We start from the raw sequence: 17,388 nt of genomic DNA, 5'->3' as shown, positions 1-17,388 counted from the left end.
GAATCAACGAGAAGCTTTTCTTCAGCCTGTGAGAGTCGGGGGCAGGGCGGGGCTGGGCTTGGGAAAATCCCTCACCGGGATAGGGGGGGCTCAGGACGTGGATTTGGGCTGGATTTGGGAGTGACCGGCGCAGAGCAAAGGGAAGTGGGCACTTCCTCAGGTGTGTGGCTCCCTGCACACTTCCCTGCAAGGTTTGGGGGGGAGTTTGTGAATATCCAGAACGTTCCCAGCCTCTCTTCCCCGCTCCAGGAAGAACGGGACCATGCAGTACAAGCTCCTGCCGGCTGAGGCCGTGTTTGCCAACACCCTGGGGCTCCTCATCCTCATTTTTGGAGTGCTGGTGGTGGCTGCCCTGGCCAGGCCCAGCTGGAAGCGCCCAGATTCCGACTCCCCGGACTCCCGCCAGGTACAGGACGCACTGGCTGGATTTGGGAAGGCGAACTGGGAAGCTGCCCCCCAGCACAGTCCCGCGGGTGGGGAAGGATTGAGGGATCCCGGCTCATCCCTGTCTCCCACAGCCCCTGCTCTCTGCTGAGCGCTGATCCCAGGGATCTCCCAGCACTCCCAAGCTGCGTCCTTGTGCTCCATGTGCCAGCTCCTGCCTGGATCCCGGGGCATGCCCTACCCCAGCGCTTGCCGGTGCCATCCCTCAACGCCGCGGCTGGAGCTGCCAGAGCCTTGCTGGGACAAGGAGGAGCATCCGTATCCCTCCCACTCCAGAGGATCCGGCTCAGGGTGGAGCCACTCAGGGACCTCACGGACATGGAATAAAACATTGGCTTCTGCAGGGCTCCGGCACTCAAATCCCTGGGGACAAGGGAGGGCCTGGGAGCTGGGGTGGGAGAAGTGGGAGTTTGGGAGTAGGTCTTGGCCAAACCAAGCTGTCCCTTCCAAGGACATGGACATGGGACAGCTCCTCGTGGTCACCCCACGGGATTTGGGATCATGCTCTGCCCTGTCTCAGCTTCTCCTTTGCCCCTTTCCCAGAATCGCCCCCAGAGCCTGTGCCCAGAGCCATGTGAGCTCTGTGGTTTCCCCTCCACACCCCGGGTTTCCTTCCTCCCCCAGTCACAGGATCCCTGTTCCCATCTCCCTTCCCAGCCTGGAGCAACGGGGGGCACCCCCACACCCCCAGATTCCTGCATCCCACACCTCCAAGCTAGCATGGGGGACGCAGAGGGTTACTGAGGGCCACATCCTACCGTTTATTGAGGAAAACATCCTTGAAGGAACGCAGGGGGTTGTTGGGATACACCTCCCTGCCACATGGGGGAACACACAGGTTTACTGGGATAACCGTTTCTACAAGGGCACACAGATTTTTAGGGATACGCATCCCTGAAATTACTGAGAGGTGCCCAGGGGGTCCCGCAGCCCCTGCAGCACTGCTCCCAGCACCGCTGCCACTGCCACAGCCCCGGCATCGGGCTGCTCCAGCCGGGATGAATGGACGTAGCTGGCTCTGCCCGCCCCGGCCTCCATGTGCCTGGTGGCCTCCGCCGCCGCCTCCGCGCTCTGCCAGGGAAAATGGGGTGTTCTCCAGGATAATGGCAGGGATTCCCATCCAATTGTCCCACTATCCCAGCTCCCAGCTCTCCATACCTGGACAGCTGCCGCCAGCACTTGGAGCGGGTCAGCACCGGGACTGCGCAGGGAATGCAGAGCCTGTGCGGCTGCAAACAGCGAATCCAGCTGCAAAGAGTGGGAATTAGTCTGGGAGCCAGGGCTGAGGCCAGGTGGGAACTCCCTGGCATCCTCCTGCAAGCCCTCCCGGCTCCTGCGCTCTCCCAGCACTCACCATCGTCCGGTCTCCTGGCGCGGCTCCTCCGTACCTGTGTGGGATGCATGGAAACTCAGGGGGGATTGGGGTTCCCAGGGGGCATTGGGATTCCGCACCCCCCGGCACTGACCTCTGCATGGCCTCAATCCCGGCGTCCATGGCGTCAGCCCACGCCGCGGAATCGCTGCGGCCACGCAGGCTCTGGGCAGCCGCCGTCAGGAAGAGCCCGTAGAGCTTTGGGAATACCGTCAATTCCATGCTGGAAACACGGCCAGGTGTGTTCCCCCATTCCCATTCCCATTCCCATTCCCACTCACCACTCCGGAGGAGCCTCCCATCTGCTCCAGCACCACATCAGCCAGGGCGGAGAGCAGCTGGGCTGGGGCAGCTGGAGGCGGCCGGGAGCGCATCCATTCCTGGATGGCTGTGGGAATAGAAGGGATAACGGGATGGGGGGGTGGCTCTGCAGTCCCCTGTCCCTCGTGGGGACAAGCAGGGACAGCCCTCAATTCCACAGGGAAGCTGCCACTGGATGCAGAGACATTCCAGGAAGAGACACCCCAGGTCTCCTTAGTCCAAAGAAGGGACGTCCTGGGGAACTCGCCGCTCCTGGGAGGTGCCATTGGGGTAGCACTCCCCACAATTCCCTGGATAATGGCCCCCACACCCACCTTGGGCCGCCTGGGCGTGGGTGTGGCCGCAGTCCCCGTCACCTGCTCCCCGATCCAGCTCGTTGAGCTTATCCTTCATATCCAGCAAAGTGCTGCACACCCGCTGCAGGACCCGCTCCACCCGCGCCGCGCCGGGCCCTGCGGAGAGGAGATGCATCCCTCCACGTTCCCGAGGGAAACTGAGGCACGGAGGGGTGTGACGAGGGACGGGAGCCCCGTACCGATTCCAGTCTCATCCTGTGGCTTCCTGGGTGGCTCTATGGGTGCCGGCACCTCCTCCCTCCGGGTGGTTGCCGGTCCCGCGAGAATGTTGGGCCAGGCCATGGCCGTGGTCTTGGCATCTGGAAAAGCCGGAGCCACGCGGCGGCTCAGGATCCCACTGGATCCTCACTGGCACACCCAACAGCCAGGAATTCCACCCCCAGACATCCCACTGACCTTGTGAACCACCACACCACCCTGTGCCCCGATCCCAGGCCACATTCCCAGCAGGAACTCACCGATCAACCTGAGCAGCTCCTCATCCACCAGCATGAGGGTGAGGGAGACTCCCGCCATTTCCATCGCCGTCATGAAGGATCCCACCAAGGCCCGGACGATGCGGACCCCTTGGTTCTCTGCGGGATCCAGGATCGAGACTGGGTCATTCCAGAGTGGCTGGAGCCAGGGAATGGGATCCCAAGCTCCCCTCTGCCCTCACCCAGGCAGCGCACAGCAGCTCCAGCCACAATTCCCAGCTCCAGGCAGGACAATCCACCCAGGTTGTTCACCACGAGCACCACAGAGGATCCTGCAGGACGGGGGGCAGGGTCAGACTGGGATCCAGGGGATTTGGAGGAGCACAGAGGGTCCTGGGGAGCTCACCAGGGGTCAGGGACAGGTGGGAAGCACTGGATGGATCCGTCATGTGCTTCAGCATCGTCTCCACAGCCTTATCTGCCGGCAGCACCTGGAGGGGACACGAAGGAGGGGAAGAGCAGAGTGGGGAGGTCTGGAAATAGAAGGATCTGGGAATGGGGAGGAAGCAGTGGAATTTCCTCCTCACCTTCATCCTGCGCACTCCAGCCTCGCCATGGATCCCTACGGAGATGGGGCCGTGTCACATCCCAGCCCTGGTGACGCCTCCCCGGGGGGGCAGGGACACTGGACCCTCTAGGGACCCAAGAGGGACACCCAGGGGCCGCTCCTCACCCAGCCCCAGCTCCATCTCGTCCTCAGCCAGCTGGAACGAGGGCTTGGATCCTGGGATGCTGCAGGGAGACAGGCTGAGACCCAGGGTACCTGTGGAGGAGGGAATGTTCTGTTAAAACTGGGGGGATTTTTGGGATTCGGGGGCTGGGGGACACAGGACAGCATTCCCACGGGATAACACAACGCACCCATGACTTTGGCAGCCGCCATCGCCTTCTTCTCAATCTCATCCAAGCTCGCTCCCGCCTCGGCCAGAGCTCCCGCCACCTGTCCCGGGCAGAGCGGGTGAGCGACGCCCCAGAATTCCCCAAATGCCCACAAAGGGTCCCAGCAGAACCTTGTGGATGAGGATGGTGCCACAGATCCCGCGGCGCCCGGCCTTGCCCGGCTTGGTGAAGGCACAGTCGTCGCCCACCACCACCATCCGCACGTCCGTCCCCTCAGCCCGCGCCCGCTCCAGGGCCATCCCGAAATTCAGCCGGTCCCCGGTGTAGTTCTTCACAATCAGGAGGATCCCGGCTGCGGGATGGACGCAGAGACAATGGGAATGACGCAGCACGGGAGGGAGGAAGCCCAGAATCCCAGCCTGGTGTGTTCCCAACCTGCTCCGGCCTGCGCCACGGCCCGGATGGCCGCCAGGATGCTGCCCACGGACGGGGATGCGAACATGGCTCCGGCCACCACTCCGGTCAGCATTCCCTTCCCCACGTAGCCTGCGGAGAGGGAAGAGGGCTCAGCACCGTGTGCGTGGCTGGGGGGGACAGGTGGGACGGGGGGGGGTCTCACCTGCGTGGGCGGGCTCGTGGCCGGAGCCCCCCCCAGACAGCAGGGCCACACGGCCACGGATGGCCTGCAGGTCATCCCGAAGGACCACCCGGTGTCCCTGGAGCAGCCGGAGCCCAGAATTGCAGGCCACCAGCCCGGCCAGAGCGTCATCGGCACAGCCGGACACCGTTGTCACCAGTTTTTTGGGGACCTGTGGGGAAAACGGGGAGCGGTGGGATGGGAAAAGGAGGAGCGGCGACCCCACAGGAATGCCAACCCCCCTGCTCCGGGCTCACCTGCATGGGAGCGGGAGCGCGGCACTCGGATCCGAAGATGGAATCTGTCTGGAGAGAGGGCAAGGTCCAGTCTGAAACGGACGGCGGTCCGGAGGGGGGGACTCTGGGAAGGGGGCGGGATGGGATGGTGCCTGGTGTGATGGTGATGCTATGGGGAGTGTCTGCTGGCAATGGGGCTGGCCTTGGAGCTGTCCCCGCACAGGGACACCTCCCCAGGCAGGGAGCTCCTTTAGGGATGAGGCGCCAGGATGGGACCACTCCCCCCGCACCCAGCCAGGCCGCCCTTTTGGGATGAGGCGCCAGGATGGGATAACCTCTAAACGGGCCGCCTTTTTGGGATGAGAGAGCACAGCGACAGCTCCCCCCTCGAAGAGGAACCCCTTTTTGAGGGGGGGAGATCAGGATGGGACCACCTCCAAACAGGGAGCCCTTTTTTTGTGAGGGAGGAACTCGCACGTTCAGGGATCTCCTCTGAGTGTAGGCCCCTAACGGCTCCACACTCCCCCCTCACAGCGGGGACCCCTACCCCAGGTTTCGGGGGGCACAGAGCTGTAGGAGGGGGCTGCACCCTCCCATGCGGGGCCCTCCCTTCGGGATGCGGCCTGGGATCAGCGCGGGTCACGCAGGTTTTGAGGGAAACCCGCTCGGCGCATCCCCCTCACACCTGCGCTCTGCCGAGCCCTCCAACCGCCCTTATCGGCTGCTCCTCGCGGTCCTCCCAGCGGGCTAGAGCGGCTCCTCTCGTCTGCTCCCCGCGGTCCTCCCAGCGGGCTAGAGCGGCTCCTCTCGTCTGCTCCCCGCGGTCCTCCCAGCGGGCTAGAGCGGCTCCTCTCGTCTGCTCCCGCAAGTCCTCCCAGCGGGCTAGAGCGGCCCAGCGCGCCCACTTCCCGGAAGTGGCGGCGACGGCGGCGGAGAGGCCGCGCTCTCCGTTCCCCCCGGTTTCTCCCGCGCCCCGCCGGGAGCTCCCGATTCCCCCAGCATGTCCTACAACTACGTGGTAACGGCGCAGAAGCCGACGGCCGTCAATGGCTGCGTCACCGGTACCGCAGGGCGGGGGGTGACGGGAGCACCCTGTTTGGGGTGGCGTGGGAGGGCGGTTGTGGGGTACCGGCGGGTTTGGGGGCACCGGGAAAGGATTGGGAGGACGGGCTGGGTTTTGGAGTACGAGGGGGTTTGGGAGTACCGGGGGTTTTGGTTTACCCGAGGGGTTTTGGTTTACAGGAGGGGTTTTGGGGTACTGGGGGATTTTGGGGTGGAGGAAGGATCAAAGTGTTCCTGAAATTCATAATAGGAGTGAGAGGCAGTGGGATCTGGGGAAGCTACGGGAGCTATGGTGGGAAGAGCCCCCAGGAATGAGGATTCCTGAGGAAAGACAGTGGGGAGAGCATTTCTGTGGAAAAACAAGGAGTGCAGGCTGAGGGAATGCGGTGGCTGAGAGCACTTAGCGCTGCGGAAGGAAGCCGCTGGGATTTTGGGATGCTCCAGGGAGGCTGTGTGGAAGTGCAGCTGACCCCTCCTGTGGGATTCCTTCCCTCTTTTCCCAGGACACTTCACCTCTCCGGACGACCTGAACCTGCTGATCGCCAAAAACACCCGGCTGGAGATTTACGTGGTGACACCCGAGGGGCTGCGGCCCGTCAAGGAAGTGGGAATGTACGGGAAAACCGCCGTCATGGAGCTCTTCCGCCCCAAGGTGGGTGCTGCCAGGCCAGGGAGGGAGCTGTGCCCACCTGGGTGGGCTGGGATGGGAATGTCCACCGCTGGAATTTGCATGGGCTGTGTGGTTTTTTTTTTCCGGGCAGGGGGAGAGCAAGGATTTGCTGTTCATCCTGACGGCCAAGTACAACGCCTGCATCCTGGAGTACAAGCAGAACGGGGACAGCATCGACATCATCACCCGTGCCCACGGGAACGTGCAGGTGAGGGGGGATGCAGCGCCTGGCATGGGAATGCCCTTCCCTAGGGATGGGTTTGCCCTTCCGGTGCAGCGGGGCGTTGGATTTCTGTCGGTCTCTTGGTGGTTCCCTGCCGGCCGCTGGATCTGGGATGGGTCACAGGATGTTTCCAGAGTTAGTCTTGGTCTCTGGGAGGATTCATGGAATTCTGGAGTGGTTTGGGTTGGAAAAGAGACCTTAAAGCTCATCCAGTTCCCTGCTGTGGGCAAGGACACCCTGTGCTATCCCAGGTTGCTCCAAGCCCCATCCAGCCTGGCCTGGAACACTTCCAAGGATGGGGCAGCCACGATTTCCCTGGGGAATCCATCCCAGGGCCTCAGCACCCTCACAGAGAAGGATTTCTTCCCAATATCTCATCAAAACCAGCACATGGGATCCTGGAATGGTGTGGGATGGACAGGACTTACAGATCATCTCATTGCACCCTTTGCCATGGATACCTTCCACTAGAGCAGGATGCTCCAAGTCGTTTCCCTATGGATTTAACTATATTCTTGGGAGACCTTGTGGAATAACAAATTAAATTTAAGGGAAGTGAAAGCCTAAACTCCTTGTGAGGCTGAATTTTCCCTGGGAAATGAGTGCTGTGGGAATTTGTGGTGAAGCTGTGCGGTGTGGGAGCTCTGCCAGGTGGGGAAAGGCGTCTCCTCCTTAGGCTTGGTGGCTTCCCAGCTGGAATTCTGTTGGGAAGTGTGCAAGGAGCCATTCCTCACTTGAGGGCTGGCAACCAACTCCTCTCCCTGTTTCTCAGGGATATTGTCCTGGCACTAATCACCTTTTTCTTTCCCCTCTGTCTGGAATTGTCCTTCAGGATCGCATCGGGCGCCCCTCGGAGACCGGGATCATCGGGATCATCGATCCCGAGTGCCGGATGATCGGGCTGCGCCTCTACGATGGCCTCTTCAAGGTCATCCCCCTGGATCGGGACAACAAGGAGTTAAAGGCCTTCAACATCCGCCTGGAAGAGCTCCAGGTCATCGATGTGAAATTCCTTTACGGCTGCCAAGCTCCCACCATCTGCTTTGTCTACCAGGTGCCTGCTTATCCATGGGTGACCCAGGTGGAGCCAGGGGCTCCCAAGGTTCTCCACAGGCTTTTTGGAAGGCAGAATGAGGGATGATTCCAGCTCCTCCAGGTCCACGTTCCTGCGTACTGCCTTTTTCCGACTCTGGGAGGGAGGAAGCAGTGTTTTTCCTGGGCAGCTCTGCCTTGGATGGGAATTTTCCTTGTTATACCCCCCCAGGAGGAATTTAGGGATCTTTCCAGCATTTCCCATAGCGAGACTTGAGCCTTTCCCTAAAAAACAAATCAGTGGCCTGCTTGGTATTCTTGGGAGGTGATTCCAGGTGTGTAGAGAGGATTCATAACCTCTGCCATCACCTGGCTCCTTATGGAAGGAGCATTCCCGGTTTTCTCTGGGTGCCTTTTTGATCCAAAGAGCCTTTGCTGTTCTGACTGAGCAAGGGATTGGCTTTCCTTAGTGAAATTCCAGGCTATCCCAAGCTTAGCTGAAATCCCATGCCAGCAGCGGCTCCATTATTCCTTGTTTGGGCACTGCTGGATTCCCCCCAAACTTCCTGAAGGGAGGAAACCACTTTGTCACCACATACCTGGAGTTTGGGGAGACAGTTGGAAAAGTGCTTTTCCAACTTCAAGGATTCCATGATCCGTGTCAAAACAGCTTGAACCCTTGGAGCAGGAGCAGGATGCCAGTTCTGACTCATAAACCTCTGGATTGTTTCGATCCCTGCCTATGGAGAGGAGAATGTTTCCGAGTTGTTTCCTTGATTCTTTTTCCATTTATTACCCACGACTCCAGGACTTGGTCTGAATAGGACAGCAGCAGCTGGGATCATTTTTGGGAAGTCCTGAGCTACAGGGAAATATGATAAAAACCCCCCTGAATTCCTGAACGTTTGCCAGAGCTGGAGGAGCGGGTGATGCCCCATTATGCCACTTGTTCCCAGGTTGTCAGAGGAACACAAATTCCAGAATATTAGTTCCCATATCATTGGAATATATCATTGTAAAGCAATGGAAAAATACTTCCCAGTCTTTTCCAGCACAGGGATTTCCTCAGGGAGTAATTACATGTGGAAAAATTTGGGAGAACGGTGGCGTGTGGATGTGGGGGAGGATGAGGAGGTGGGAAGCCTCAGAAGCTCCCTGGAATGAGTGTTTTTGCAGGAGCTGAGGTGGAATCTCCTCACTTCTGGAGTCTCATCCACTTTTGCTTCTCTTCCAGGACCCCCAGGGCCGCCACGTGAAGACATACGAGGTGTCCCTGCGGGAGAAGGAATTCAACAAAGGCCCTTGGAAGCAGGAAAATGTGGAGGCCGAAGCCTCCATGGTCATCGCAGGTTGGGCCTTGTTTGTAAAAGATCTTCCCATGTTTTTCCAGGCTGGATGGCTCCTTTTTTTCCAGGCAGGTTGTCTCACGTTCGTTGTGTGTCCCGCAGTGCCGGAGCCCTTCGGAGGCGCCATTATCATCGGGCAGGAATCCATCACCTACCACAACGGGGATAAATATCTGGCTATCGCTCCTCCCATCATCAAGGTGAGGGGATCCAGGACTGCATCCCAAAAAAATCCCTCCTTTCCCAGGCCTTCCAGCCAGGAATTCAAACCGCTGTTGTCCCAGGTGTGGTCTAACAGTGCCACTCACTTGGACTTCCAGAGGTTTGGCTTCCTGGTCATGGTTTCTGGGGGCCAAGGGACATCCATGATCCCTGTGTGCCTCCTCTTTCTGTGGAGCTCTTGGAATTTTGTTTGGGCCCCAGGGAATGGGATTAATTAGGAATTAATGCATGGTCTGGGCACAGTTCCAGGGCAGAGCCTGGTTTCATTTCAGGCAGTGGGAAACACGGATGAGCCCCTTGGAGACTTGTTCAGAGGAGAAAAGGCTTAAAGATTTTGGGACAGCAATTGGACTTGTGGGTTTTGTGGCAATGACAGGCCACTTCCCACATTTAATCGGAGGAGGAAGCACCAATGGCATGGCTGAGGTGCTGTTCCAAGCTGGAAGAGGGCTGGACTTGCCATCCAAAGGTCCTTTTAAGATAGAAGTAAGGACAGGCTAGAAATCTTGGGGGTAGAAACAGGAATATTGGTGCTGAAGGTCTCAGTCCGCTCCTGGAGCTCTGGAATGGGTGGGATACTGGAGCTGGGAGTGCATCACCTGCACAGAATTTTTGGGGGTCAGTTTGGGGCTGTTCCAGTGGAATCCCAGAATTCCCCGCTTTCCTTGTAGCAAAGCACCATCGTGTGCCACAACCGCGTGGATCCCAACGGAGCGCGGTATTTGCTGGGAGACATGGAAGGCCGGCTCTTCCTGCTGCTCCTGGAGAAGGAGGAGCAGATGGATGGCACTGTCACCTTGAAGGATCTGCGTGTGGAGCTGCTGGGAGAGGTAGGAATCACCTGGGCCATCCCTGGCGCTTGCCTGGGATTCTCCCGAGTCTGGAAAGGCTCCTTTCAGGAATTAGTGGGAATTTTGGGAGCCTCACATTTTTCACAGCCCTGAACTGTTGGGAAAATTCCCTGTGGGCACTTAAACTTAGACCTCCCTCCCGTTTTTTTTTTCCTGGTACTTATACTGGGAGGAGCTTGGACTCTGTGGGATTTATGAAGGGATTAAATCTCCTTCCCATGCCTGGGGTTTTTCTGTTGGATAACAGCTTAGCGGTGCAAGGTGGGTGTGTGTGCCAGGACCTTTCCATGCCACCGGTGGGTCACCTGCCTCTTCCCATTTCCCAGACATCCATTGCCGAGTGCCTGACCTACCTGGATAACGGAGTGGTGTTTGTTGGCTCCAGGCTTGGAGATTCCCAGCTCGTGAAGGTACGTGGCAGCTCCTGGCAGTGTGTACCCACGGGACTCGATTTCCATCAAAACCTGGAGGTGTGGATATATTTTCCTGTCTTCTCCTTGCCTGCCCTTTCCCTGTCCTGCTTCTTGAAAGACAAAAAATTGATTCCAGTATTTATTCCCAGCTCAACGTGGACAGCAACGAGCAGGGATCCTACGTGGTGGCCATGGAGACCTTCACCAACCTCGGGCCCATCGTGGACATGTGCGTGGTGGACCTGGAGAGGCAAGGCCAAGGCCAGGTAACATTCCTGCTTTTCCCTCCTCACTGCTGGGAATTTTTGGCTGAGTGTGTCCATTAAATCATAGAATCCCAGAATGGTTTGGGTTGGAAGGGACCTGAAGGATCATCTCGTTCCATGGGCAGGGACACCTTCCACTAGACCAGGTTGCTCTAAGCCCTGTCCAGCCTGGCCTTGGTGGATCTTGAGGGTTCCTTCCAACCCAAACCATTCCAGGATTCCATGATTTGAGAATGGCTTCCCCATTTCCATGAGAAATGGGACCTCCCAGAGAAGAGTGGGAGAGCTTCCCAGCCACAGCTGGTAAAGTCCCATCTGCTTTTCGTCCAGCTGGTCACCTGCTCCGGGGCCTTCAAAGAGGGATCGCTGCGGATCATCCGGAATGGCATCGGGATCCATGAGCACGCCAGCATCGACCTGCCGGGAATTAAAGGTGTGGGAGGTGTTCCACAGCCTGAGGGGGGCATGGTGGGCACAGTTGAGGTTGAGATGTGGAATTGTGAGGAACTGTGGCCCCCCTCCTTGTTGCAGGATTGTGGCCACTGAGGTCGGATCCGCAGCGGGAGACGGACAACACCTTGGTGCTGTCATTTGTTGGCCAGACCAGGTAAAGGTGGGATGAGGTGATCCAGGCTCTCATCCCCATGTCGGTGCAGGAATTAATGGGAATTCCCTTCCCTGCTCAGGGTTCTGATGTTGAACGGAGAGGAAGTGGAAGAGACGGAGCTCACAGGATTTGTGGATGACCAGCAGACGTTCTTCTGCGGCAACGTGGCGCATCAGCAGCTGATCCAGGTAAATCCAGCATGAGGGAAACATGGATGTGGCTCTCCTGGTGCCATATGGATCGTGACGTATCCAGGGCAGAGGTTGGAGTGCTTCCCTGAGCTGATGGCATCAGCAAACAGGATCCTGGGTTCATGTTTCTAAAGGATATGGAAAGAGGGAGGTTCTTGCTGTGCCACCCACCTTGGAGACACTTTTCCATGGTTTTTCCTGTCTCTCTTCCCAGATCACGTCTGCCTCGGTGCGACTGGTCAGCCAGGAGCCCAAATCCCTGGTGAGCGAGTGGAAAGAGCCCAATGGGAAGAACATCAGCGTCGCTTCCTGCAACAGCAACCAGGTGGTGGTGGCCGTAGGAAGAGCCTTGTACTACCTGGAAATCCGGCCCCAGGAGCTCCGCCAGATCAGGTGAGCCCACATCCTGAGGGCTCTTGGCATGCTGGGATTTGGGATCCAGGCGGACACCCGTCCTCTCTTCTTCCTCCCAGCTGCACGGAGATGGAGCACGAGGTGGCCTGCCTGGACATCACCCCCCTGGGAGACTCCAACGGGATGTCCCCGCTCTGTGCCATCGGGCTCTGGACTGACATCTCTGCCCGCATCCTGAAGCTCCCGTCCTTTGAGCTGCTGCACAAGGAGATGCTAGGAGGAGGTAGGAGCCTCCCAAGGGTGGCAGTGGTCACTGTCCATGTCCTGAGTGACCTCATCCATCCCTTTGCCTGCTTCCCACAGAGATTATCCCTCGCTCCATCCTGATGACGACCTTCGAGAGCAGCCACTACCTCCTGTGTGCCCTGGGGGACGGAGCTCTCTTCTACTTCGGCCTCAGCCTTGAGACAGGTGACCTTTTCCCTTCCTTTCCAGTTTTTTGGGAAAGATCCCCCTTGCTTTCTCAGCCTCATGCTCAGGTGGGACTGGCTGTGGGCTGGGGGATTTCTCCAGCATACTGGAGGAAGGAGATGGATTCATAAATCTGGGATGGGCTTACCCTCACATCCTTTTTTCCCTGAGGTGTTGTGGCATATCCCAATCCCTTTTCCCTTTGAATCCAGGCTTGCTGAGTGACAGGAAGAAGGTGACCCTGGGCACGCAGCCCACGGTGCTGAGGACATTCCGCTCCCTGTCCACCACCAACGTGTTCGCCTGCTCCGACCGCCCCACCGTCATCTACAGCAGCAACCACAAGCTGGTCTTCTCCAACGTCAACCTCAAGGAGGTCAACTACATGTGCCCCCTCAATTCCGACGGATATCCCGACAGGTGAGCCTGCCACGAGTTCCTGATCCTAAGGGATATGGAGGAGAGGGAAGTTCTTGCTGTTTTACCCAGTTTTCCGTGATTTTTTTTTTTTCCCCACAAGTTTGGCCTTGGCCAACAACAGCACCCTGACCATTGGCACCATTGATGAGATCCAGAAGCTGCACATCCGCACTGTTCCCCTCTATGAGTCGCCCAGGTGAGGATTCCTGGGATGAGGATTCCTGGGATCAGGGTGCTCTGCAGCACAGGACAAGGGTTGGGGTGGTGTTGCCATCCCAGGAGCAAACAGGGATGGCAAACTCTTGTTGCTTCCAGAGCTCTTGGAATGGCCTTTCCTGGCTCTCCCACCCACATGGCTCTGTTTATCCCACAGGAAAATCTGCTACCAGGAGGTATCCCAGTGTTTCGGGGTACTCTCCAGCCGCATCGAGGTGCAGGATGCCAATGGGGGCACCACAGTGCTCAGACCCAGTGCCAGCACCCAGGTGAGATCCTGGGCTGGGTCACCCCTATGCTGTGGGGATCAGAATTCCTGATCCAGGTTTTCCTTGATGGTCCTCCTTTCCAAAGCTGTGAGTCCACTCCCGTTCCTCAGCTGGGGAGGAATGGGATGGTGGGATCTCTCCGAGGGGGTGGCACAGCCACTGTTCCACCTGATCCCCTTTAGTTTTGGGTGCTGCTCCTTCCAAATCCCATACAGGCTTCTGTGTGGTCTCCAAAGTTTTGCTTTTCCCAAGGATCCAGCTCTGGAAACCAGCTCTTTGTAAACTCAGATCAACACCATCACTCAGCCCTGCAGGAGCAGCGAGTGTGTCCCTTTACTCATTCCTTGCTCCACCCACCTGTTCTCCCATCCCTTTTCCTGCTCACTGGCTACCTGAGGCTGTGTGGATATCCCAAGTAGCACCAGGATGTGATGGATTTTCCTGTTTTCCAGGCCTTGTCCAGCAGCGTGAGCACCAGCAAGCTGTTTTCCAGCAGCACAGCTCCGCACGAGACATCCTTCGGAGAGGAGGTGGAAGTGCACAACCTGCTCATCATAGACCAGCACACCTTCGAAGGTACCTATCCCATCCCAAAATCCAGCTTTTCCCATCCTGGAGGAGCCGTGGGGAGCTTCAGCCAAAGCATTTTCCTGGAGGAGGAACATCAGCCATAATGTTTAGGGAATACCAATTTTTGATGGCACAAGGCGGTGGGGAATAGGGCAGGGAGTCCCTAGGATGCATCTGAAGCTTTCAGTTTAAGGACTTTGGGATCCTACCTTTCCTGCTTTTTTTTCTTCCCCCCAGTGCTCCATGCTCACCAATTCCTGCAAAATGAGTACGCCCTCAGCCTGGTCTCCTGCAAGCTGGGAAAAGATCCCAACACCTACTTCATTGTGGGCACTGCCATGGTGTATCCCGAGGAAGCAGAGCCCAAGCAGGGCCGGATCGTCGTCTTCCACTACTCCGATGGTAAGAACAAGGTGTTCTCACCTGGAAAAATCCAGTTTTTTTGGTGGGAGATCAGGGATGAACTCCTCAAACCCCAGAGAGCTTTTGTCACAGGAGCAGGCAGTTTTTCCCAAGTTATCTGCTGTGTTCCTTTTCCCCTTGTCTCCTAGAGACACCCGAGAATCCCTTACCAGCCCTGGATTCTGGGATTTGCTTTCTGTGTCACTTGTCCCCCTCAGAGACAGTTTTTAAGGAAGCAAAATTCAGGCCAGCTCAGCTGTACCCCCTTGACTTCCCACTCTTTGGATAAACAACCCAAGTAACGCCTGGCTTTATTCCAGGGAAGCTGCAGAGCCTGGCTGAGAAGGAGGTCAAGGGAGCTGTGTATTCCATGGTGGAATTCAACGGGAAGCTGTTAGCCAGCATCAACAGCACGGTAGGCAAGGCCCTGACTTTTTTTTGGGAGCGTGCTTGTGGATCTGGATGTCAGCCAGGTGTCTGTTGAGGAGCGTATCCCAGCTCCCATATGGAGCATCCAATCCATGTCCCATCCCACAGGTCCGCCTGTACGAGTGGACAGCGGAGAAGGAATTGCGCACGGAGTGCAACCACTACAACAACATCATGGCCCTGTACCTGAAAACCAAGGGGGATTTCATCCTGGTGGGAGACCTGATGCGCTCCGTGCTGCTCCTGGCCTACAAACCCATGGAAGGGAATTTCGAGGAGGTAAGGAAGAGGTGCCAGGAATCAATTCCGACAGCTCTGGGCACGGGGTATGGTGTTGGAAGGGATTAAAAGGAGGAGTTCGGCTTGACTGGGTAAGGTTTGACAGGGATCCCTGTGGTTTCTGGAGGGATGGATCCCTCAGTTTCCAGGGAACTGGCTGCGGGAAGAGCAGCTGGTGCCTGGTGGGTGGGAGGTGCCATCTGGGATGCCTGGTGTCCACTTGGAATGAGGGTTTAAATTGCTGGAGCGGCTTTGGCATAGGCTGCTCCACGCTTTCCCAGGATCTTATCCAAATGCCACTTGGACTAAGACCATCTCCAGGAGTCCCTTTCCTGCTCAGCTGCTTCCTGGAGCAGAGAGGGACGTGCTGGATCCCGCCTTGCTCCTGAATATTGGTGTTGGGTGGGATGAGGATGCAGCATCCCAGGCCAGGCCACCTGGACACAGCGTGTCCCTTCTTGGCCCCTTCCAGATTGCCCGGGATTTCAATCCAAACTGGATGAGTGCTGTGGAGATCCTGGATGATGATAATTTCCTGGGAGCAGAGAACGCTTTCAATCTGTTCGTGTGCCAGAAGGACAGGTAACCTGGATGGGAAGGGGGTGGGATGTGATGTGACAGCACGTGCTGGGAGGGATAAATTACGGGATCTTCAGGAAAACTGGAGGAGCATTCCCAGCTTTTGGGAGCAAGGGAAGGTTTTGGAGTGCCCCCATCCGGGACTGAGCGATGTTTGGGATTCCAGCGCGGCCACAACGGATGAGGAGCGGCAGCACCTGCAGGAAGTGGGATTATCCCACCTGGGAGAGTTCGTCAATGTCTTCTGCCACGGATCCCTGGTCATGCAGAACTTGGGGGAGACTTCCACGCCCACCCAGGGGTCCGTGCTCTTTGGCACTGTCAATGGAATGATCGGTAAGGAGCAGAGGCTGAGGATTCCCTGCAGAGTCCTGGAATGGTTTGGGTTGGAAAGCTCATCCAGCTCCACTCCCTGCCACATTCCCATGACCCTTATTCCCGTGCAGGCCTGGTGACATCCCTGTCAGAAAGTTGGTACAACCTTCTCCTGGACATGCAGAACAGGCTCAACAAAGTCATCAAGAGCGTGGGGAAGATTGAGCATTCCTTATATCCTTTAGCATTCCAGCCAAGAGCTTTGCTGGGTGGGGTTTACCAGCTGGAGAGGGTGGGAGCGGGTTTGCCATTGCCCTGAGCAATCATGGAATTAAAGATGGGAAATGTCTCTGAGACCACAGAGTCCAACCATTAACCCAGCACTGCCATCCCACTGTTAACCATGTCCAGGGCTGGTGTTACTCCCTGTGGATTTGGCTCCTTGACAGCGGCACCTGGAGATCGTTCCACACCGAACGGAAGACGGAACCAGCCACAGGATTCATCGATGGAGACTTGATCGAGAGTTTCCTGGACATCAGCAGGCCCAAGATGCAGGAAGTGGTGGCAAACCTGCAGGTGAGCTTGGGAATGTGGCCTTGGATCCTTCAAGGACCTTGCTCAGGAATCCAGGCTCAGTAAATCATGGAATTGTAGAGTTATGGAATGGTTTGGGTTGGAAGGGACTTAAAGACACCTCCCACTAGACCAAGTTGCTCCAAGCCCCTTGTCCAACCTGGCCTGGAACACTTCCAGAGATGAGGAAGCCACAGCCTTTCTGGGAAGTGCTAAATCCACACTTTCCTGAATGATCTGGGAATGTTTTTTGGCACCTGCCAATGTCTCCAATGCCTTTTCCTCCCTGCGCAGATCGACGATGGAAGCGGGATGAAGAGGGAAGCCACCGTGGACGACCTGATCAAGATCGTAGAGGAGCTGACCCGGATCCATTAGCAGGACTTGGGATTGTTCCCCACCCCTATCCTCCACATGGAGCAAGGGAATCCTTCCCCAGCTGTGCCCAACACTGGCAGCAGCGGCCAGAGGGGGACGGAATCTCACGGGGGAAGCAGCTTGTTAGGGATTTCGGGAGGTGTCAGTCATCTCCTGCTGGGATTCATGGATTCTGCAAAATTGGCTGGGCCCAGAACTGTCCCTTTCCTTGGGTGATCCACTGGGATCTGATGCCCTCGCCTCGATTCCCTTTTCCCTGGTGTACTTAGATATTTTATTACTTTTTTTGGCTTTTGGTTTCGCTTTTGATCCTGGTTTGTTTTGTTTTTTTGGATTCCTTGTGGTTTTTTGGAAGAGGAATCAAAGCTGGAGGAGCAGCCGAGGCTGGAGCCGAGCAGGATAACTGCTCCATAGGATCCATGCCTTGCTCAGGGAGGGAAGTTCTGGGAAATTTAAGCTGTTGCTGATTTCAGAGTTTTACCAAATAAAGTAGTCCAAGAGGAAAGATCTGTGTCCTGAGGAATGATGATATCCGTGTCTTCAGCTCTGGCATCTTGGGGACACC

At 57.2% G+C, this 17,388-nt stretch overlaps 2 protein-coding genes and 1 long non-coding RNA gene across 4 annotated transcripts; 2 read left to right on the top strand and 1 right to left on the bottom strand.

Moving 5' to 3' along the window:
- Positions 1-790, top strand: LOC119701157. Its single transcript, XR_005257030.1, has 3 exons — positions 1-28; positions 250-406; positions 519-790. It is a non-coding gene; the product is annotated as an uncharacterized LOC119701157 (long non-coding RNA).
- A 391-nt stretch (positions 791-1,181) lies between these two features.
- On the bottom strand, positions 1,182-5,499 carry TKFC (triokinase and FMN cyclase). 2 transcript variants are annotated; one of them, XM_038137317.1, is made up of 18 exons: positions 5,368-5,499; positions 4,704-4,751; positions 4,429-4,618; positions 4,245-4,355; positions 3,980-4,161; positions 3,831-3,909; positions 3,643-3,732; positions 3,497-3,531; positions 3,316-3,400; positions 3,152-3,241; positions 2,952-3,068; positions 2,673-2,792; positions 2,452-2,589; positions 2,098-2,204; positions 1,911-2,014; positions 1,799-1,832; positions 1,603-1,692; positions 1,182-1,515 (listed from the first exon to the last, which is right to left on the bottom strand). In XM_038137317.1, exons 2-18 carry the CDS (start codon positions 4,707-4,709, stop codon positions 1,345-1,347), a joined length of 1,749 nt encoding a protein of 582 aa, XP_037993245.1. In that variant the 5' UTR covers positions 4,710-4,751; positions 5,368-5,499; the 3' UTR covers positions 1,182-1,344. The 2 variants fall into 2 exon arrangements, with proteins under 2 accessions (XP_037993245.1, XP_037993244.1); XM_038137316.1 differs by having other exon boundaries at positions 1,345-1,515; positions 4,704-4,747; positions 5,368-5,495.
- A 30-nt stretch (positions 5,500-5,529) lies between these two features.
- On the top strand, positions 5,530-17,328 carry DDB1 (damage specific DNA binding protein 1). Its single transcript, XM_038137298.1, has 27 exons — positions 5,530-5,743; positions 6,248-6,396; positions 6,506-6,622; positions 7,470-7,691; positions 8,904-9,018; positions 9,118-9,215; positions 9,909-10,067; positions 10,415-10,498; positions 10,651-10,767; positions 11,098-11,200; positions 11,299-11,374; positions 11,454-11,562; positions 11,780-11,958; positions 12,039-12,202; positions 12,283-12,390; positions 12,603-12,810; positions 12,911-13,006; positions 13,184-13,295; positions 13,748-13,871; positions 14,103-14,267; positions 14,588-14,682; positions 14,805-14,975; positions 15,448-15,557; positions 15,721-15,890; positions 16,001-16,103; positions 16,325-16,448; positions 16,740-17,328. The coding sequence occupies exons 1-27, from the start codon at positions 5,683-5,685 to the stop codon at positions 16,821-16,823; spliced, it is 3,423 nt and encodes a 1,140-aa protein (XP_037993226.1). The 5' UTR covers positions 5,530-5,682; the 3' UTR covers positions 16,824-17,328.
- Positions 17,329-17,388: the final 60 nt, after the last annotated feature.

The sequence above is a fragment of the Motacilla alba genome, chromosome 5, assembly GCF_015832195.1.
Source record: "Motacilla alba alba isolate MOTALB_02 chromosome 5, Motacilla_alba_V1.0_pri, whole genome shotgun sequence".
NCBI lineage: Eukaryota > Metazoa > Chordata > Aves > Passeriformes > Motacillidae > Motacilla > Motacilla alba.
This window is presented reverse-complemented; position numbering and strand designations above follow the sequence as displayed.

Bases quoted from the DNA above. Each gene is read 5' to 3' on its own strand.
- TKFC (XM_038137317.1), bottom strand. The intron at 3,401-3,496 runs GTGAGGAGGAAA...TGTCCCCTCCAG, and splicing joins CTGGAGTGCGCAGGATGAAG to GTGCTGCCGGCAGATAAGGC. The intron at 2,205-2,451 runs GTGGGTGTGGGG...CTATTCCCACAG, and splicing joins CCACGCCCAGGCGGCCCAAG to CCATCCAGGAATGGATGCGC.
- DDB1 (XM_038137298.1), top strand. From the start codon at position 5,683: ATGTCCTACAACTACGTGGTAACGGCGCAGAAGCCGACGGCCGTCAAT. The intron at 13,007-13,183 runs GTGAGGATTCCT...TTTATCCCACAG, and splicing joins CCCCTCTATGAGTCGCCCAG to GAAAATCTGCTACCAGGAGG. The intron at 15,558-15,720 runs GTAACCTGGATG...TTGGGATTCCAG, and splicing joins TTCGTGTGCCAGAAGGACAG to CGCGGCCACAACGGATGAGG.